A 22790-nucleotide genomic window follows, 5' to 3' on the forward strand; every position below is an offset into this window, starting at 1 on the left:
CAATAGGGTGATTCATAAATTGGGGAAAAGTTAAAAGTTTGAAATTCAAATCAGGCACCCTCTCGCATCGTGTCAATACCTGAAAAAATAATCCTGTCAAATTTTTGGGGCAACTGAAAACATTTTTAAGGTTGCTACCTACTTTGAAAGCTTTACGGAATACACTAATAGCAACACGGGATTACATGATAGGAATATAATGACAAAATTACTCAAAATTAATTAGTTCAGTGTTGACAGATGTCCAGAATGTTACCGTATTAGTTATAGTTATTGCATCAGTGTAGACAATATATCTAATAATAATAATAGGCCTGTTTACCTAAAAAATACCATATAAATTAAGTAGAATTAAAAAAGTGATGCAAGTGAGCTATAACTTGTCAAAAAACCAATGTGGCCCATTTGACCCCATTTTATTTAAACAGAAAAATTACAAATTTTTAAGTAAAAAAGTGGGACTATTAATATTTTCAACATACTAATTCAGCATTCTGGGCTGTATGCTGTTCAGTAAATTTTCATTCCAGCTTAATTAGTTTTTGTGGTATAGCAAAGTTTTTTTGGTAAATTTTCAAATTTTAATATTTTCACATTTTTTGGCCACTTTTTGCATCATCTGAAGTATATTTTCCAAATGTAGATCTGTGTTTGTTTTACATGATGCAAATCTATGGAAAAGCAGCTTTAAAATGAGCTATTAACTTCCGATTTTAGAAAAGAATAAGTAGGGAAAAAAATGTGATAAGTAAACAGAGTAACAGAATGGCCCGTTTGACCCCGCGTCCCATTTGACCCCGCTTGACCCTATCCTAACTTGACACTCTTGCTACAATGAAGACTTGGGTATTTACTATTTTATCGTAAATCTATGAACTCCTAAAACGATCGCTAAGAGAAAAAATTAAAAAATAAAATTCGTAAATTATATGATACAATCTATCATGTATTGGTCATGGTCATACCAAGCTGTGTCGAGTAAATCTTACAAACCTTTTTCTCAGCTGCAGCTTCTTCCTTGCTCATGGACAGGGCAAGTTGAAGTTGAAGCTCTTCCTCGCCGGCGGTGTGAGGACGCGCCTTTGGAAAGACAAAAGAAACATGAAAACCATGGTATGTTTAAAATCGAGTTCAAACTGGCACCAAAATACCAGTAACTTATGTAATAACGCCCTTTCCAAACGTGCTGTAGTCAAGATCAGAATTTTTAGAGTGTAGAGCAAAAGATATATACACAAGATTCCTTGTTGTTGTTTAATGTGCTATTGGCGTGTTGTATGAAATCGTCGTAGTGATTCTCTCATGCTTAAACACTCAACTCTAAAAAAATTCACAAATCATGTCATGAAAAACCACACATGTCCTTCCTACAAAGTGACTCGGATTAATGGTTGGTCGTTCAATTGGTGCAAGACAATTATCGGGCAAGTTGCACTGAAAATAACGAGCAACGACCATAAGCTTAAAAATGTACCGATTGTTTTTACGAATAAATTGATTTTTGTACGAGATTGTTATTTTTCTGGCAGCAACCGTGTAGATCTAACAATCATAATTTCGTTTGTAGAAAGTTTAATTTAATGCTACAACACTCTGACCGACACCATTGCACGGTGAACAAGTTGAAACCTAGCTCTAAAGAATGCTGTTGATAATCACTTTGAAAACACATCATAATGTATGAGGCTAAATCGCTTGTGGGTACACTAGAAAATAAAGGCGGCGTGGGCTGGACCAATTAAATGATATGAGCAGCCATGGAGCAGATTAACGATTTTTTTCTTTAGCTGTTGATATCTATCATATTTACAAAACTATTTTTTAATTCCTAAAAATAAATTTTTTATCAGTTGTTCTTACCACACATCAGAGATGGATAAATTAGAAAGAATTAACCTCGAGATGGGGATTCGACAACTTAGCAACATATTAAAAGTCAAGCAACCTAGCTTGCAAAGCTCGTTTTTCGCAGTTGTTCAATGTATATAGGCGTTGAATCAATGTAACAGGTTGATTTTCTCGCTGGGTTTAGCACGTCAACGCAGCTGTAAGTGAATCATCTATTCGCATAAAGGCGACGCAGTGAAGAGACTCAACTTATCAGCCAGACACAAACTAGTTATGGGTTGGGCAAACAAAAACTCCCATAATGTACATCAGGGGTCCGCAAATAGTTGATGGCGCAACTCTATAAATAATTCTGAATCTATGACCCCACATGTTTCGGGAGCATGTAAATTTGTAGAAAATACCTTGAAATTAAATATTAATTTAGAGACTGCTATTGGCAGTAGGAATTTTCTTGCACAAAACTGTTTGAAACTTGACACGTCAAAAGTAAATGATCGTATTTATTTTTTTAATCAGATTTATATATATGGGCTCACATCACACTGAACAATAATAACAGAAGTGTAGGTTTTAATAAACGTAAGTTGTAACCATTGTTTTTCCGCAAAGCTTTTAAATTTAACATTTCACAATTGCAACAATAAAAAAAATCTTCCACAAATTTAACCAGCTATTTTTTCTCTTGATCTTTTCAAAGGAAAAATTTCAAAATGTTTGCGGAAACTGCAATCAGCGACTTCGGCTTTTTTTAATTTTTTCTCTCGATCTTTTCAGGGTACAAACTTAGGGTACAAACTAGGTTGCATCCTTCCACCCACATCTTACATCTTTTTGCTTGTAAGCAGACACTAACCATCCACAGGTGGGGAAATTAGTGTTAGACAAGATTTAAATGCAGTCAAAAAAAGATCAACTGCAAAAAAGCATTGCACTAACTTGTTACTTCAAATTACATTGAATTATTCATTGTGTTCTCTATCCTATGTCGATTATTCGTAGTGATCTTTTAAATTTCGTAACTAACTGTTATCGCAATTTTAGAACTTCTATTAGAATCTGGGGTATCTGCTTGACTCAAAGACCCATGGTCTCTTCGCAGATTCCCGTTGCTGGAAATTCCTTTTTTATTGCTGTATTTATTGTACTATATTTACCTACAACGAAATAAAATCAATCAATCAATCATTATGATCCCACAGAATAACCTAAACCTTACCATGATTGTCTGATTTAGAAAAACCAGATATTTATCCTAGTTAGAAGTTAGCACCTCATGTCTAGAAAGAAGTCATGGAATGTTTATTGTTTACTTAACAAAGTTCTTAGATCTTGTCTGAAAACAGCAGCTGTTTAAATTAAATAATGGGCATTAATCAAATTAGGTCAGTGCTGAGCACAAGAAACAAATTGTTGTGCAAAGTGAAAAACTAGAATTAAAATTCAAACAAAAATGCAATTCATGTAGATTGGACTTTTCACAAATCAGAAGCTTAAATTGAAAACTTGGAATCACATAGTTTGAAAACGTAAAAGTTGAAAAAAGAAACTTTAAAGAATTTCCTCAAATCCATTAGCACCTTAAAAGTGCAATGACGTTTAATCAGGAATATTATTGACTTAGTTGTATAAAATGTCATTAGTGAGTTGAAAATGATGTCGATTGTCGAGTAAGATGAAAAGTTGAGTTATTTAGGATAGGTAGCCTATCTGCAAAAGTGTAGGCAAGAAATCCTACTGAGATCAGAAAAAAAGTCTGTCCGCCTCGATAGCTCAGTTGGTTAGCGCGTCACTTCTGGAAGGAAGAAGCTTCAAGATCAAGTGGCGCTGATTCGACTCTCGGGGTGTGTGCTTAAGCAATGCACGTTATGCTTTCCATTCAGCGGCATCTAATGGATGGAATAGTTCCCAGGCAACAAGACTTCAACAATTGGAAACTGCACTCTGCCAATCTCGGTGACCGGCCTGCGTCAGTGATTCAAAGCCTTTACAAGTATGCGAAACTGCCAGGATTAAGCTCTGCAAGAAGCTTTACCAGTCCGAGGATAAAGATTCAATCAACCAATCAAGTGTCGAGATAGCCAAAATGCCAAATTGGGTTGATTCTCCTGTAGTATAACCTTCATGTAGTATATTTTCTTATACAATACGATAGTTCTCCCCCGATGGTATAGCCTACTTAGTTACCTAACTCCAATCAATAGCATTTAGCGGTTAGAATAATGTAGCAAGAGTAGACTCCACATTGGTTGTTGGGTTTGGTTCGAATCTTTACCCTCGGACTGACAAAGCCTTGATAGGTTAAACCTGGTGCTGGTAGTTTCACATACTTGTAGAGGCTTTTGACACAGGGTGGATGCCGAAATTAGCAGAATGAAGTTTTTTGATTGTTAAAGTGTTGTTACATAATTACTGTATATATAATTATTCCAACCACTTTGAGCACCACTGAATGGCGAGCAGTCCTTGAGATGGGTTGCCCAAGCAACACCCCCCCCCCAGAGTGGGGCATGTTGTCACAACTCATTCACCTACATCAAATATAGCCTACATTTATGCAAGAATGAAATACCGGTACCCGGAAAAAAACTAAAGCAAAAAATACAAGTGTGAAGTAGTAATTTTGACTAAAAATTTAAAGTAATCCTTTCCTATACTTTAGAATGGAGGGTAAAGGAACATATATTTTTCCTACGGAAACGCGATATGAAGGTGAGCTGAAGGATGGTATGTTTCATGGAAAAGGAACATTGTTATTTCCAAATGGAAGCAAATATGAAGCTCAGTGGTGTGAAGGAAGGTAGTATGCTATAGCAGCACATTTTACTTTACTGTGTTCAAAATCTAATATGTTTGACTGCAGACTCCTATAGGTTACATATCTATTTTCTGGTGCTTTTGCTTCGCATTTTCTTCGGCATTCTTCGGCATTCTTCGGCATTTTAACGTGAACAATATCATTTTAAGAATGTAAGGCAAAGAAAATTATGCTAAGCTATCAAAATAATTGAAAATATGCTGCAAAATGTTTCAAGGGCAATAGAAGGAACGTACACTTTTGCTGATGGGCTTGTGTACTCGGATGGGGATTGGGAATACTGTGATGGTTATGATCGTAGATTTTACACGGAAATTTGCCATGGCTTAAAGCCAGCTGGAAGATCACAGCTGACTAATCGGTAAGTATTTTACAGAGCTTATTCATTCTATCACATCTTGTGTTTTTTGTTTTCTATTTCAATTCAGCAACGTGTTGAATTGTTTATTGTTTTATTGTAATAGTCTATTAATTCTGCTAGAAATATATTTGGAGCCAGAACTAAATTCTTGAAGCAACCATGGAAAATATTGAAACATTTTATAAATTTTTGCAGCATACCTCCACGAAAAATTCCAGCGGGACATTATGACTGCGGAGATGGATTTTATAATCCAAAGACCAGAATTGTAACTGATTTCAATATGAAGTTTTTAAGGAATGCAGGTAAAAATTTTCAGAGATATACGTATACGCCGCAAATTCTACGCCGCATACTTGCGGCGTAGACTTTTTGTTTGCGCTAACACTTGCGGCCACATTTTTTTGGATAGCTTGCGCTTGAGGCTACGCCGTAAAGTTTTCGCGGTTTTTTAGCGCATAGCGTCAACGCATACTTTTTAATGTCTTTTTTTCTCTACAACACGCCAATACCTTCCAGCGCTGCAGTTGAAAGAATGTTTTCAATGGGCAAAGACATGTTGGAACCAAAACACAGCAAAATGTCAGATGAACACTTTCAGATGCTTGTGTTTCTTCGTGGAAATTCAAAATAAAACTTGTTTGTTTCGAGTGGTTTGTATCGTGTGAATGTTTGGCACCTTGCAAACAAAATTAGTTTACGCTAGTGTATGCGCTGACGTTGACGCCGCCAACTTTTTTTACAAGTTGCGTTGACGCATACGGCGTATGTTTATTCGAACGTTTGCGTTTACGCTGACGGCGTCAATATTTTTTGTATGCGCGTACATCACTGACAATTTTAAGATTCAAAATCAAAATGTAGCATACAGAAATGTCAAATTCAGGATTACAAAAAAAATTGTCCCCCTTAATTGCTTCAAGATTTAAGAATTTGTGAAAAGATAAACACCAACTCACTTTTTTAAAAAGCCCATTTTGGCTAATATTCAGATGTCTATTCTATTAAGCTACAAACTACTAGGCCTGCTCAGCCTCAATCTGTGTTATTGCTATAAAACCTGAGTTCATGTAATCAAAAACATTTAGGTGAGAAGGCCTTAACTTAACACTTGGGAAAAAAAAAAGTTTAATTCTCAGCAATACAACATGTTAAAAAGAAGGCTGACATGCCAAATAGGCTATGTAAGCAATAGATAGGTTAAAATTTCCTTTTTATGTTTCACAGATGATGATGAACATATGTGGATTATGAAAACTTGTCGAAAAGGTTGGGATGAGAATGTTGGATACATACCTCAACTAAAAGCCTGAGACGTCGACAAGTGTCTGCCACATGCACTGACTCAGCTGTTCGCCTGCCCCCCCCCTTATTTTTCACATCGTCGCTTCGTATTTTATAAATGGAACACCAAAAGAAATTTCTTTGTTTTGAGTAAAACGCATTTTTTTAGTTTTGCAGTAGCAGTGTTGAAACTCTGAAGTCAACTCAAACAACTTGCAATTCATCAAACTTAAGAAAAAACTGGGGGAAATTTAACTATAAACACGATTAACTTATCTACACCCGAGCATGCAGTCTCACCTTTCTATGAGGAATTCTTTTCCGCATTAGTGAGTAAAACGATTTAACCGAACAATGTCGAACTCCATTTTGTTTTAAAGAAGCCTGGTCTTCATTCCGAAACATGAGTCGACCATTTGTCTGCAGTGACTCCTCCATTTCTCTCTATCCTTGGCATCTTTAATTTTCAAATTTGTTTTTGTCCGATCATCCTTCACAGTGTCTTCCCATGTTTTCTTTGGTCTTCTTTTTTCTTGTGGTAACTTATTCCAAAGTCGTTTTCTCAAGTTGTTCTCATCCATTCGATCAAAATGTTCAACCCATCTCAGACGATGTTCACGCAAGTAGTTAACCGGTACTCTACAATATCCTGAACAGCAGTCCACTCTCTAAAAACATCATTTCTATTTTTGTCGAGAAGCGTCTTGCCACACATCATACGAACCATCCTCACTTTTGTCGTTTGCATTCGCCTAATATCTTGTTATCGCCCAGCATTCACTTGCATAACACATCACGCTTCTTACAATACAAAGAATCCATATTCTATTTGTTGAACAATTAATTAATTACAATCGATGATCAAACTGCGTTCTACTCGTTATTATGTTGCATTGTATCAACTGGTCGACCTTGGTGTTTCGGGATGAAGACCTGGCTTCTTGAAAGAAAATTGGAGAGAGAGAGAAAAGATTCTATTCATCGCACATATGCCTTCTTTCAGCGCTTTAAAAAGCAGACACTGCCAGCACAGCCGAGTACATTCACTTGACCCCTTTCTTCAATGCTGAGTGAGAGCAACATTCAGTTCCATTGTAATGAAGTCTTTGTCCTGTTTGGACAGAATGCCGGACCCATGTATATTGTATACCCAGTGTTTCACTTGCTGTGAGATGGTGAACATTGTGTTTGGCACTTGTAAGTTTGCGAATAACCCACTGTGACACATGTTTCTATACAATGTACGTTGTAAATTTTCATGTTCAAATCATGATAGCGCAGTCCGTTAAAATTTTGTAAACAAAGAAACGGTAATATCAAGGTAGGGAATCAAGTTGTGCGCTTGAGCAGCGCATTTGAAGGACAGGTTTTTTTCAGCGACATCTTGTGAATGGAGTAATTCAGACAATAACAATCGGAAACTTCGCTTTGTCAACCTCGGTAGCTGGACCTGCGTCAGTGGTTCAAAGCCTCTACAAGTAGGCTATGCAAAACTGTCAGCATTAAACTTGCAAAAAGACTCAATGCAACAACATACAACAGTTGCAAGTAATTAATCCATAACAGTTTACGAGCGTTTAAATATCCCAGAACCACGAATCGATGGGAACTTTTCTTGATACTGAAAAAGGTAAATTATCTGCTTAAAGAGTTAGCTGACTAGTATCAATGTGTAAATCGGCTAAACCAGAGTTTCCTAAAATGTGTGCCACTGCACACTGGCGTGCCGTGAAAGTCTGGAGATTTGAATGTTGCAGAATATATTTGCTTTTATTCAACAACAGACCGACAATTAAATGAGTAAATCGCTTAATCATCAGACAACTGATTTCAAGCCCCGAATCAAGACTATTTGTACACAAAAGCAGCCACACCTCCCACATTGCAGTAAAAGTAAACTTTTTACTGGTATTAAAATAACATGTAGTAGGAAATCAATGTGCCGCGGTGGATTCCGAAATTTTTTGGTGTGCCGAAGTTCATAAAGCACTGGTCTAAACTCTGCTTCAATCACGCTACCACAGGTCTTCTTGAATGCTTTTGACAAAACCACAACTAAAACTTCAAAAACAGGTTCAACAACAAACGTTTATTTTTTCTCAATTCAACCACTAACAACATTTAATGAACGTTAATTGTCGTCACTTTTTTATGACAAGTTGAAGGTATTTTTGATTACAAATTTCATGTTTGTTCCTTGAAGAACTGACATGTTGCAATTAATGGTCACGGCAAAAAACTTTGTACAATGAAAAGCAACGTAGAAATGCCTTATGCACAGTTACACACACAATGTGTAGATAAAATGCACTAACAAGACACCTATTTACAAACAACCAAACCACATTCGCATTTATGAGGTTTTCAGGTTGAATTTTAATAAGGATTTGCCACTATTGAGAAACTGGTGATAATTACATTTGATCTCATTCACTTTAAAACTATGAAACAATCAAAGACTTCTAGCATCACCAGTAATAACCCAGTCAGCAAATCAGTTTTTTCTACTACATGTGCAAACGTTGAATCCATGTAAAAATGACGAATTTTGCTGTCTGTGAGCTAGACAACATATTAGGTCAAACACAAAAAGCAGACAAAGATAGATGACAGTTGAGTTGAATTTATGATAGAAAAGTTGAGGACACGCACATGCGCAATGCCTTGTGTGTAGTACGTCTTTGAAACTCGGGAAATAATTTCCAACAACATTATCTATTTCAAACAGTTAACATGTCGTATTCCAAACAGAAAAATCCGCTTTTTCACATTGATTCAACGTCTGTAAAAATAACGGATTTTGCTGTCTGGGATACAAATTACACATACAGTAATGTATAAAAGTAGTCTAGATATTAGTTGAGACGATAAGTGTTATCTCTGCGGTTGGCAACTAATTGTTTCTAGTGGTATGCTTTTTATTCTGCAAAGTTATCACATAAGAATGAGGTACATACACTTTTATTATGAAGTGACTACAATAGTAGAAACAAATCAATAGATAGTAGTGAATAAAAAATAGGCATATTTTAAAAAGCATGTCAATTGCGACCAGTTATACTTTTAGCTCAAGTATTTCTTGACTCATTCAGAAAGACTGAGAGCTTCATTGCATTTTTCATGGAAATGAAGTGAAGTTTTAATGATATTTTACAAAGTGACTAACCCATATCGTTGAGGTAAAACCAAACTGGGTTATGTCCACTTTTAGTTTTATTGCAGTGTCTCGGTTTTTGAGCGTCGTTCTTTCCAGCACTCCAGGTTTGCAAAACAAGGTTGCAAGTATTGTGGCACTTACATGGTTGTGAGTATTGTGGCACTGGTTGGTTTGATCCATTTGAGATATCAAAAACATTTAAACCATTTTTTTTGCGGTTATCTCAGTTTGATGATTTTGGACATAACTCCATTTGGTTTTACCCCAACGATATGGGGCAAAATCATTTGCAGCAAAATGCTAGTCACTCATCCCCTAAAAATGGCTCACTGACCAAAGAGAGTGTTTCATATAATTTCAAATAAATTCCTATTCATCAAAGAACAGAAATTTCTACTTTAAATGTACTTTTTCTTCAAATATTTCACTTTTTTTTTTGTTTGTTGGCATATTCACAATTTTTCACCTTTCCTTCTTTGTTAAAAAAGTAAGAAATATGGTTAAAAACAAAGACTCATTTTAAGGTTCTGAAAGTATATAAACGTTGCCGACAAATCCAGCAACCTTTACACGATGCAAATGAGTGGTACAAAAGATTTCAACAAACGGCCAAAAACGTTGCTGGTCGCGCAGCTATTCTGAGTGTCTGAGTGTGGCGTATAGCATAGACTCTAGAGGTGTAAAGACTACCACTCAAAACGTGTATAATTCAAACTGGAGCTGCAAACACAACTTTTACATTGATTTAAAATTTAAAAATAGTCGATATAAGTTTCGAAGCTGCGTTGCAATCAGCGCAAATTCATTCGATACGATTTTTCAACCTAAAATATGGATCTAGAACTGTACAATAACTGTTTGGCATAAAACGGTGCAAAAGATCATTTAGTGTTGGTTTACACAAATCAAGCTTCCACTACAAAGGTAACATACTGTGCTTATTTTGCATCAATTAACGTTCACTTAACGTTTAAATCATTACAACATCAACAGCCTTTGTTCACAAGTTCGAGCAATGATAATCATGTCATTATCTAACGCAATAATACTGAAAAATAAAGCAGGCATGCAAGAGTCCATCAAACGCGTGGTATTTATACAGAAAAGTACGACAATGAAGTTCACTTTAAGTTCGGGCTGAAATTACGTAAGCCTTGATCGAGACAAAAGCTATCACAAAATTTATCGTCTTGCTATCCAGTAAGCTTTCGCTCAACTCTTACGGTGGTATTTCCGTCACTCAAATTGACTGTGTTGTAAGAACATTTGAAAGCAAATGTGAAACTAGTTTTTAAACGGTGGCATGTGAATGTAAGTTTAGTCATTGGAAAGCAATTATGATTATCAACACACTTTCTAAATAAAAGAGGGCACCACCTTAAAGTTAAAATAAATCGTTTTGGTATCATTCAAAAGCATTGAAGATGTAAGCAGTTTAGTTTTCTAAACGTTTCCTGAATATGGGTTTTGTATCTCCCTTTTGCGCTCATTATTCTTTGACTAGATTGGCAAGTATGTATTGAAAAATTTCAGTAAATAATTTTCTTTTTTCGATGTGCAATGTATTGGTTGTCCGTTGACATAGTCAAGCTGTTGACACTTTATTCCATTTTCTGGTTGGAATTGTTTCTATGTAAAACTCTTCTTGGCAGTTAGGCTGACATTTCGTTACTGAAATGTACACAGACAGCAAAAATAGCACTTCACAATTTCATAGTTATGGGTTTAAAAATGTGGGAAAATAATAAATATAAAAACTTAAATGCATGAGAAATAGTTTCTGCTTTTCACAGACTCACTGGTGCTGGCATTGAATTATAGTACCAAGTAATTCAAAGGAAAATGACGGTAAAAATGCTTTCAGTTTTTTAGCAAGGAAACAACAGTTTTCTGAAACAATACCTGCCTTTATGTTCCGTACACCGTACTTGCGTTCCATTCATCTCACGAAATCAACATTTAGAGGAAACTATTTATGGAGATGACACATAACTGGATTGTCGCGAGAATTGCTAAGTCAACACCAAAAAGGAAAACCTTTTACTGTTTTCATCCTAAATCACGACTAATCGCTTAAAGAAAAGGATTTCTGTTCGCTTGCATAGAGGCACCCGCCGCCATGTTGGGTTGAGTATAGTTGGCCATCATGTTCGCACTTTGGGGCTGCATCCCCGGCATGATTGGGTTGTTCATGGGCATTCCGAACCCAGTTGAGGGCTGCGCGGCCGACTGATAACCGTAAGGGTTCATGACGGGAGCTGGATAACCCATGGGCATCATTGGAGAAGGACCCATTTGGGGTTGGGCCATCATAGTGGTGCCTGATGAAAGGGGGAGCATAGACGATTCCCCTCTCATTTGATTAAGTGTAGATTGGGGATATTGAGAAGCTAAAAACGGGTTTGCAGTTTGTTGCTGCGAGGATGCCCGTGGGGTTACGAGGTTATTCAAGTTGACAAGACTAGAAGCGTTTCCGAGAAAGCCCTCGGCAGTATTTTTCGTTGTGGTAGCTGACTTGGGTTGTTCAATAGGCAAACTGTTGCTCATTGGCGTCAGATCAAAAGGCTCCACTGACTTGCTGCTAGGAGTAGACAAAATATCGAACACATCCAAGTTGGAAGAGGTCGCCTGCGCGGTTTGCGTGGGCCCGAAGGGGTCGAACGACACAGGTTGATTTTGAGGTGCCTGTGATGAAAAGACTTTAGCACATCACATGTACAAAAAATCAATCCGTAAAGGACATTAGAATGTATACACAAACGAAATAGCAAGTATATTGGATGAGAGAACAGGTTGGCTGCATAGCCGAGTGGTGAGAGCCTTGGTTCGACGTTCGATGGGCCGCCGGTTCGACATCGCTCACGAGCATGTGGCTTTGTCTTTGGCAAGGCACTTAAAGGCATGCCGCCGATTGCGGAGTGGCGCCCCTTCGGCTGCATATCCTTTGATTTCTCTCATGACTATGAACAATGAACAGTACGCTGCTGTAGAGAAAATCCCTACAGCCTTTCTCAGGGTTATGGGGAACTGAACTAGGCGAACATTATTTAAGCAGCGCAAAAGAAATTGTTGCACACGAAATTCACAACCGTGTGAGATCTTCTGTAAAGCTATAAATAAGCTTTCACATTTCGGCAGTTATATTCCAAACTGAGTCGCCCATAATTGTATATATTAATTTATCACCAACAAACCTTTGTTATTGCAGGGGGGCTAGCCCAGGGATCTACTTTTGAAGGAGTTGGATTTGTACTCCAAGGATCTAGTTGAGGAGCAGGAGTGGAGGAAAGAGCCCATGGATCATCCGTTGCTTGTGTTTTGCCAAGAGCGGAAAATGGGTCGTCCGTTGCAGAATGACTTGATCCGGCTGCAAGAGAGGAATAAAAGTATTGTTTGAAAAGCTATTTTGCCATTTCGACTTGCATGTGCAACGTGATGTGCATCAAGATATACCCTGGCGGTCTAATAAAATATTTCCAGCACTGAAACCTAACCCAGGCTTGGTGGATGACTGAGTCGTATCAATAAGTTGCCAATATCAACAGTAGAAAAAACATCATGTTTGGACTTGGTTTGGTGAGTGGGGAAAGAGGAAAGGGTCGTCCCAAAACAAGACGGCTAGATACTGTGACGAATGACAGCGAGATGTGCATGGAAGAGCTGAAGGAGGTTGTGAGGAGGAATCGAGAGCTGTGGAAGGAGAAGGTTTATAGAGCGACCGAGAGTCGGAACCGACTGAACGGATGATGATGATGGATATCAACAACTGGTGCCAGTCAAAAGGTCGCTACGGTACTTTAATAAAAGAAAAATTACTTTTGGCCGAAATTCATAGCATCTCTAACTTTCAACTTTATTTTTAACTGCATAGACTTCTGAAACAAGCATTGCAGAAAGAAGCATATTTTTCTTTAGTTAATTATAAGTACGTAGGTCGTAGATTGCCACTGATGAATACACAAGCACAAAAATGAAAGCAGAATCAAGGTATATAAGAGTTACAATGTGAAGCTATCCATACTATCCTCACACAGTGGAAGCTTTTTCGTCGAATAATTTGACATTAATTCAAGCCAATACTGGATGGTTGCACCTAGATTGCCATGGTTACAAAATGAAAAGACGATTTCAAAGTGCAGCTAGAAGGACACTGTGATGTACATTTAAAAAAAATGTATATATATTATGTAATTTATGACATAAGATATGAAGCGATATAGATTGCAATCACAATCTCTTGAAATATAATCTGTATGAGACTCCGCGCTTCTGGTCTAATACGAGCCACATACGTGACAAATAAAATGAACATGAAGTCATGTTGGGATGATTGTACAATCTTGATCCTCGTGCTGATACAGTTTCTTTACTATGGGCACATAATCCTTGCAGTTATGTACTGAAGTATATCAGTGCCATAGAAGCTTTCAACCGATGACGGACACCAAGATTGACAGGGTTCAGTTGAAGTGTCGCTACCGATGAAACGTCCCATCCCACTGGGTACATGGAGAAATGTCCTGTTGAATCGTACAGGAGATTCGAACTGCTGTTGCTTGCTCTTGCCATTTCCTTGCTGACAGAACAGAATGCTTACCAAACTGAGCCAATAATGCAGACATCAAGAAATACACAAAAAGCTTACACTGGCAACATACCAGCCGATGGTGCTTGCAGTGACTTGGCTGCTGCAGTTAAATCCACTAAACCTTGCTTATGGCTTGCGTCATGTGACAAACTGGCTTCTTCGGCACTCTTTGAAAGAGCCATTTCGAGGCGGACAGTGTCACTATCCATTTTCTAAAAAAAGAAATGTCGGTTACAAGTTTTGTGTTTTTGTTGTGTTAAAACCGGCTACCATTCGGTAATAAAAACAGCCCCTCCCAATAATTCAACAAATAATAACAGTACCGCAAATTTTTTTGTCAAATTTTTTTTAGACATTCTAGCACCGAAGATGGAGACAGTGTAGTTTTATATATATACAACATATTCGTTGATTTCAAACCATGTGAAGCTTGAAACTCATCATTTTAGATATCCTAACTTGACACTCTAGCTACAATGAAGACTTGGGTATTTACTATTTTATCGTAAATCTATGAACTCCTAAAACGATCGCTAAGAGAAAAAATTGAAAAATAAAATTCGTAAATTATATGATACAATCTATCATGTATTGGTCATGGTCATACCAAGCTGTGTCGTGTAAATCTTACAAACCTTTTTCTCAGCTGCAGCTTCTTCCTTGCTCATGGACAGGGCAAGTTGAAGTTGAAGCTCTTCCTCGCCGGCGGTGTGAGGACGCGCCTTTGGAAAGACAAAAGAAACATGAAAACCATGGTATGTTTAAAATCGAGTCCAAACTGGCACCAAAATACCAGTAACTTATGTAATAACGCCCTTTCCAAACGTGCTGTAGTCAAGATCAGAATTTTTAGAGTGTAGAGCAAAAGATATATACACAAGATTCCTTGCTGTTATGTAATGTGCTATTGGCGTGTTGTATGAAATCGTCATAGTGATTCTCTCATGCTTAAACACTCAATTTTAAAAAAATTCACAAATCATGTCATGAAAAACCACACATGTCCTTCCTACAAAGTGACTCGGATTAATGGTTGGTCGTTCAATTGGTGCAAGACAATTATCGGGCAAGTTGTACTGAAAATAACGAGCAACGACCATAAGCTTAAAAATGTACCGATTGTTTTTACGAATAAATTGATTTTTGTACGAGATTGTTATTTTTCTGGCAGCAACCGTGTAGATCTAACAATCATAATTTCGTTTGTAGAAAGTTTAATTTAATGCTACAACACTCTGACCGACACCATTGCACGGTGAACAAGTTGAAACCTAGCTCTAAAGAATGCTGTTGATAATCACTTTGAAAACACATCATATGTATGAGGCTAAATCGCTTGTGGGTACACTAGAAAATAAAGGCGGCGTGGGTTGGACCAATTAAATGATGTGAGCAGCCATGGAGCAGATTAACGATTTTTTTTCTTTAGCTGTTGATATCTATCATATTTACAAAACTATTTTTTAATTCCTAAAAATAAATTTTTTATCACTTGTTCTTACCACACATCAGAGATGGATAAATTAGAAAGAATTAACCTCGAGATGGGGATTCGACAACTTAGCAACATATTAGAAGTCAAGCAACCTAGCTTACAAAGCTCGTTTTTCGCAGTTGTTCAATGTATGTAGGCGTTGAATCAATGTAACAGGTTGATTTGCTCGTTGGGTTTAGCACGTCAACGCAGCTGTAAGTGAATCATCTATTCGCATAAAGGCGACGCAGTGAAGAGACTCAACTTATCAGCCAGACACAAACTAGTTATAGGTTGGGCAAACAAAAACTCCCATAATGTACATCAGGGGTCCGCAAATAGTTGATGGCACAACTCTATAAATAATTCTGAATCTATGACCCCACATGTTTCGGGAGCATGTAAATTTGTAGAAAATACCTTGAAATTAAATATTAATTTAGAGACTGCTATTGGCAGTAGGAATTTGCTTGCACAAAACTGTTTGAAACTTGACACGTCAAAAGTAAATGATCGTATTTATTTTTTTAATCAGATTTATATATATTGGCTCACATCACACTGAACAATAATAACAGAAGTGTAGGTTTTAATAAACGTAAGTTGTAACCATTGTTTTTCCGCAAATCTTTGAAATTTAACATTTCACAATTGCAACAATAAAAAAAATCTTCCACAAATTTAACCAAACGCGTTCTGTGTCTATTCGGCTTTTTTGGGCATCTTACAGAGTGGGCAAATTAAAAATAAAACTTTTTGGGATGGTCAAAGTAGCCTAACAAATAAAAAATGATTTTTTTTCTAAAGTTACTTCTAAAACAAAGTTCTATTTCATTTCGTCAACCTAAGCATGAGCTCACAATGTTCGTCGATTTCTATTCTTTTCAGTAGTTCGAACATGGTATTCCACATTTTAACATTTTAAATAGAAACAAATGATGAATAAAAGATAAACGCAAACATGAAGAGGCAAGCTGGTATAAAATGGTTTAGCAGTACAAGGACCAAGGAACGTATACCACTCTATTATATTTTTTCTTCAACTCTGTTAACGAAATCTTGCATCTGCTAGCAAAAAAAAACAAAGGTATGAGTGAGTAAAGAAGAGGATTTGCCAGAATGTTTAAAGTTTACAACTTCACAAATTTTTTCTGACATTAATTATAACCTGTTCCAAGTCAGCAGATACATTCCCACTGGGGGGCGCATGTCTCGTGATCGACCGATGAGGCTCCGGAGTTCTTTGACGTGGAGATCGGCTTCCATGCCCGTAAGTTATCTACATACAAATTTCATCATAATGAAAGTGGCAAGAATGGCTTTGCTAACTAGTCATAACAATGTGAAAAGAAACTTGATTCACATACTGAACAGAATTAGTTTGAGCAAGAACCGAAAGTAATTGTTCTCCATTTTGCGGGACAATTTTGAATCCAGGCTTTCTCAAATGAAATATATTGTATGGAATTGATTGAGTTTCGCTTTTAGCAGCATGATCGTTGCTTACTTTACAGTGTAGATACTAACGATCTGTTTATGCCTGATGCTGCGAGTTCATTGTGGTAATATCGAATTACACGAGCTGTCGGAACACAGTTTCCTAGTCATGTGCTATGACGAATGGTGTTGAATTCAGTGAGTGCTTCTTTCATGTGGCTCTTTGGTTTAGCTTGAGGCTGCCGGCTGTTGAGTTTCTGTGCTGTTAGGCGCTATTGCTGTGAAATTTTGTTGAATCAGTTGTTAGTAGATTTGGTGACGTAGTTCTTCCCTTTCGGCACGGTTGTTGATTTTTGGATTTTGCCTGCTGATGAATATGGCCTCTTTGAAACGTAATTGTACCGCGTCATTTTCTCTGGCAATAATTTTCAATTCAAAGTCGGCGTGGCACTGTTGTTGATGATCAAAGATCGAACTTTTATCTGAGCTAAGGTGTTCTTTGATGCGGGAGTGGAGTGGGCGGATCGTGCTGCCTATATAGCTTTCCCTGCATTTTTTGCATGTGATCTTGAAGACACAGTTCTTGGTGGTACACATGTCGTCGTTCCGTAGTTGGCAGTTTTGCAGCCGGCAAGGTTCGGATTTTTGCGGTTTTTTAAGTGCGTTTCGGAGGGTTCGTGAGCGTCGAAAGAGGCGGACTGGCAAGTCCAGGTCTTTGAAGACTTTCTTTATTTTACGATCCGCGTCGTCGCTCATATAAGGAAATTCGAAATGTATTGGGTTGTATGGTGTCTGAGGTGAGGGTTGTCTGCTTTGTCGCTGTAGTCGTCGTCTGGGTGGTTGCTTAAGAAAGTCCTTTGGGTATCCGTTTTCCCTGATTGTCTTTTCGAATTCAGTCAGGTGTGGTGCTGCTTTATTGGGCGAAGAACATCTATCCTTCTCTGTATTTCGTTTAAGAGTTATGGTCTTCTTACTGCTTGTGGGTAGGGCCGAAGCGAAGTGTGGGAGTAGTTTTGCCTTTGCTTTTTTCTGATAGAACTCGTGGTGGACTGTGCCGTCTTTGTCGATTTTTATGGTGAAGTGTAGTAGTGAGATGGTGTTGTCTGCTGTTGGTAATTCTATTTCAAAGTTGATGGCTGGGTGCGCTTGGTTGAGAGCATTTTGGATGGCTAAGGCTTCCTTATTGTTGACTGTCAGCAAGAATGTGTCGTTAACGTATCATCTGTAGAAAGTGAGGTTTGTCTGGTTCCGCAATTTCTGCTTTTCAAGGGTGTCCATGAAGAGGATGGCGAGGACTCCAGATATGGCGTTTCCCATTGGTAGACCATCAACTTGGCTATAGAACTTCTCCTTGAATTTGAAGACATTGTTCTGAAGGATAATCTCGAGAAGGGAACCGATCTCTTCAGGGTGGAACGGGGTACAATTACGTTTCAAAGAGGCCATATTCATCAGCAGGCAAAATCCAAAAATCAACAACCGTGCCGAAAGGGAAGAACTACGTCACCAAATCTACTAACAACTGATTCAACAAAATTTCACAGCAATAGCGCCTAACAGCACAGAAACTCAACAGCCGGCAGCCTCAAGCTAAACCAAAGAGCCACATGAAAGAAGCACTCACTGAATTCAACACCATTCGTCATAGTACATGACTAGGAAACTGTGTTCCGAAAGCTCGTGTAATTCAATATTACCACAACTAATTTGCAGCATCAGGCTTAAACAGATCGTTAGAATCTACACTGTGAAACATTGTATGGAGTTGTGGAATGTGGATGTGTAACTACGGCAGAAAAGCATATTCAAATATGACCTAAGTTGAGAGCGAAAATACAAAAGAACTTAAAAATACAATTTCTATGCTCTACACAGACACACTTTGATCTACAGTTCTACACAGATACCCTTGAATCGCTTCCTATTCCAGTTGTAACTTGAGAGAATCTTTCTTTCGCTTTAAGTGCTCTTGCTCGTTCACTTTTTAAGCGTTCATCGTCTTTTAATAAACTGACGAGTTGCTTTGACTTTTCACGAACATTGGAACCCTAAACAAACAACAGGCTATTTAGGGGGGCACACATTTAAAACATTCAAAAAAACATATACAGTATATACATCTAAGATATGAATACGTATTGCATGGCATTCATTTAGCAAACATCAAGCCTATTTTAAGTTGTTGAGACTTATGAATATGTATATGCTGTTTAATCATCAAAAATCAATCAAGTTTCTTTTCTCTTTAGATACATTGAGATAACTATACTGTAAAGAAATTTGTAATAAACGATGTCTAGTGAATGGAAAGAAGACAGTGAAAATCATAAAGGGTTGTACAATGAAGCAAGCCACCACATTCAATACGTAAAAAAAAATGATGTACATATAAAAAATAAAGTAACTTGGTGTAAACAGCAAAATTAAAAGTAGAGAAAAAAACAAAAAAAAATACTTAGGCTACTGTAACTTAGTTTACATAATTAAATACATATTCAATCAAATTCATTATTTACCTGGTCTTTTACATCTCTATCAATGAACTGAAAGTCTTTGAGAGTTTGAATAGCAAAAATATTTTCTTTGCATTGCTGAGTGACTCTTTCTGATCCAGTTTTTATTAAATAATCGAGCAACACCAATGCTTTGTATACATGTCTCCAGTTTTTCCCATGGTCATTGATGCGCTTCCAAATCATTGTCATGATTTCAGAAAAAGCTGCCACATTGTAAGTCATATTTGATATTTCAGACATTAGAGAGCTTGAAGGTCCCCATGGATCATTGGATGTAGCTTCACGCACTTTGATTTCGGCATCAGAATAATTTTTGACGACATTCAAAACATTTCGTCTGACAGAAAGAGCCATTTTATATGTACATATAAAATGCTTGCTAACTTATAACAATCTTCACAGCTTAGGCACAGTTAAGTTTGGCCACCTGAAAAAATATTGAAACATATTAGATGGTGAATGTATAGTACCGGTAATCCGGTATACTCCCTTACCGTACTTTCTAGTAAGGGCCAGCTACCTCTATATAAAAAATATTGCATGGCTATGGTTACCAATATAAGGGAACTATAGCCTCTGCAGTCTGCAGCTATGTTTTCCTCATTTCACACAAACAAAAGCTTGTACTTTTTTCCTCAACTGCCTAAGTTTCCCACTTATTACCAACGAACATTAAGTAAAATTAATAGCCATGATGATTCTTGCAAATAAGTGGATTTGGAGTAGGCTACAAATTAACGATACTGATGTCTACAGAAAACATTTTATTAATGTACATTTTTATGCATATACTGTAAAGACATAGTTCCCACAAACAAAAATGTTATGGCCTTGTCACTCAATCAAGAAGTCTGTCTTTTTTCTTCGCTAATTTTTCATCAATAAAAAAACTGGCATAAAACCTAAAAATTTGAATACTTTTGCGCAGATTGATGTAGCGATTTGGCAGGGTATATCATAATATGTGTGCAAAGTTACATCACAAGACCTTGCATTTGACTAGTGATGGAATGACTTCTGGCTCCGGTCATTTTTTTCAACTCCGGCCCGCAGATGTATGGGCAAGCTGTGGTCAGGATCATGAGCTTGGAAAAATCTAATTTTTTGTATCAATGTGGTACTACAGCAATACAAGAATAGGTTATATGTACACATGTGGCCTGTAACATTGGTCAAATGGTCAACTTTGTCGCACCCAATTAGATTTTTTTCTTCGTAGTACAACCAACACAGAATAGCAGTTCAACATTGAGCTATAAAGGCTCAATTGAAAGTTTTGTTTTTTTGTTTCATTTTCATTGCAACATTCATTCTACTATCTCAAAGTCATGTACCTCCCAAAATTTTATGTATGATATGATATATGCAACATAGGGTGCAACAGGGAAATTGGGGAAATGTAAAATTGAAAACGGATCATAAGTGAATCAAAATTTTTCACTATCTTAAATACAATTCTACACCGAGTGGATAGAAAAACTACTCCTGAATGGATGGTTTCAAAGGCCCCGAAACATTTCAATGAGACACCTTTTAGAGTGCTTGGTGAGAGTGGCATACAACCGCCTGGTTGGAACATTGATTATACAAAGTAGATATTACCAAACGCTGGAAGCTCCAGTCTCAGATCGAAATTGCAATGCTCTAGCTGGAATATTCTGTGTCCGGCCAAAATGTTGCCTCCAGTGCATCACGAGAATTGACACAGGTTGAAAATCACTATTATTTCATTCTTTATTTTTTGAATGAAGAATGCTTTGCATGCTTTTTTAACTGGTGAGCAATAAAGCTCAATTGTTTCAGTTTTTCTATTGCGTTGAAATTTAAGAATTTCTCCAGGTAATTTTTTTTGCCAAATGAGATGCATGCTTCAGCACATAAAGTTATGCTAGTAACAACTGTAGCCAAAAGCCTATTTTAAAAATTTCCATGTTTTGTTGACATTGTGCATTACAAATCATATTGTGTACTTGCCATACGTAAGACTTGTTGTAAGAAGCTACAAAGACATCATCAGCATTTACGACACTGCCACTGGTATGATAGTGTTAAACAGAGGTAGGCATCTGCTACTATAATAGTAGTGCAAACTCGCTACCGCTATTATTTAGTTATTTAGCCCGCACTACTTTAAAGTAGTGCGGGTAATCACTTTCGCTACCCATAGGCGCCAACTTTTCAAAAAACCTTGGGGGGCGAGAATGGTGATGACGTCATAACCATAACGCTATTTTACACAATTAAAATAGTCTTTGATTAAGCTTACTGTCTTGTTTATATTGACACCTTGGTCGCAAACCGAATCAATTAGAACCGCTGCTTGAAACGATTAGTTTTACGCATGCAGTACGCCTAGTCGTAAAAATGTTGATATTGTTAGCTCATAGTTGGAAAACAAGCCGATTTATTTCCTTTTTGTGGGAGTGAATAAAAACGATCAAGAAAGTGAAGTTATCAAAATAAAACGCAAAAAATTATGATCTCAAGCAGAGTGGAAACCCGCTATCAGTTTTATTAACCTTGTTTTGCTAATTGCTTACCTTCAAAACGTTAACAATTCGGCAAAGTGTTTTCTCTTCTGTTTTATATCGAAAGTCTTTTTAGTCTTTTATCGAATACCGCATCTCGAGTATAGGTCGAGATGTTTGCAAGTGATTTTCACCTCAAAATAACAGGTTCAACTTATACACGAGACAAGCTGTTGTCTCCAGCTCGGCAGTTTTCAAAATAAACGCATTTTTGCTGCGGCAAAATCATCGCCGACTGAGATTATGGAGTGTGAAATGGCATCGTCTGAAGTAAAAGATTCGGATACGTTTATTGCAGTGATACAAACTTAATTTTCAAATTTAATGATTTCTTGTCAATTCTAAACTTTATGCACTTGTTGAGCAATATGCAAAGCTGCTTGCTTATGAGGCAGCAATTCAGGCAACATCTCCCAATTGTTGTAACCACAGTAATGTCTTCATATCAGGGTCTATGAGATCCACAATCACATGTTCTGCAGGTCGAAACACTGGACAGTGATTAATGATGTGCTGTGCTGTTTGACAGTCACCACAAACACAGGCTGGTGAGTCACACAATCTGAGTCACACAATCCCCAGTCACACAATCCCCACTATGCAAAGCTCACGAGAGAAAACAGCAGAAAGAGCAGTTTTAGGAGATCAATTTTTTTATTTTTGCGTGTATGATATAATCGTTCTTATTACGTAACATTCCATGATCGTTGAAGTCGATGTCAAACCTAAGCGGCCGCAAAAAAACAATGATGTCAGGTTAGCTAGGTGATAATAGCGGT

At 37.3% G+C, this 22790-nt stretch overlaps 2 protein-coding genes across 2 annotated transcripts; one reads left to right on the forward strand and one right to left on the reverse strand.

Annotated features, from left to right (window-relative positions):
- Positions 1–4469: 4469 nt before the first annotated feature.
- LOC145774329 (MORN repeat-containing protein 5-like) lies at positions 4470–7553 on the forward strand. The gene is made up of 4 exons (XM_082585552.1): positions 4470–4648; positions 4884–5027; positions 5223–5332; positions 6255–7553. The coding sequence occupies exons 1-4, from the start codon at positions 4512–4514 to the stop codon at positions 6338–6340; spliced, it is 477 nt and encodes a 158-aa protein (XP_082441678.1). The 5' UTR covers positions 4470–4511; the 3' UTR covers positions 6341–7553.
- An 851-nt stretch (positions 7554–8404) lies between these two features.
- On the reverse strand, positions 8405–19899 carry LOC145774729 (epsin-2-like). The gene is made up of 7 exons (XM_082586027.1): positions 19484–19899; positions 18875–19015; positions 16699–16809; positions 14692–14778; positions 14127–14268; positions 12663–12835; positions 8405–12153 (listed from the first exon to the last, which is right to left on the reverse strand). Exons 1-7 carry the CDS (start codon positions 19835–19837, stop codon positions 11542–11544), a joined length of 1620 nt encoding a protein of 539 aa, XP_082442153.1. The 5' UTR covers positions 19838–19899; the 3' UTR covers positions 8405–11541.
- Positions 19900–22790: the final 2891 nt, after the last annotated feature.

This window comes from Aplidium turbinatum, chromosome 7, assembly GCF_918807975.1.
Source record: "Aplidium turbinatum chromosome 7, kaAplTurb1.1, whole genome shotgun sequence".
NCBI classification, from domain to species: Eukaryota; Metazoa; Chordata; class Ascidiacea; order Aplousobranchia; family Polyclinidae; genus Aplidium; species Aplidium turbinatum.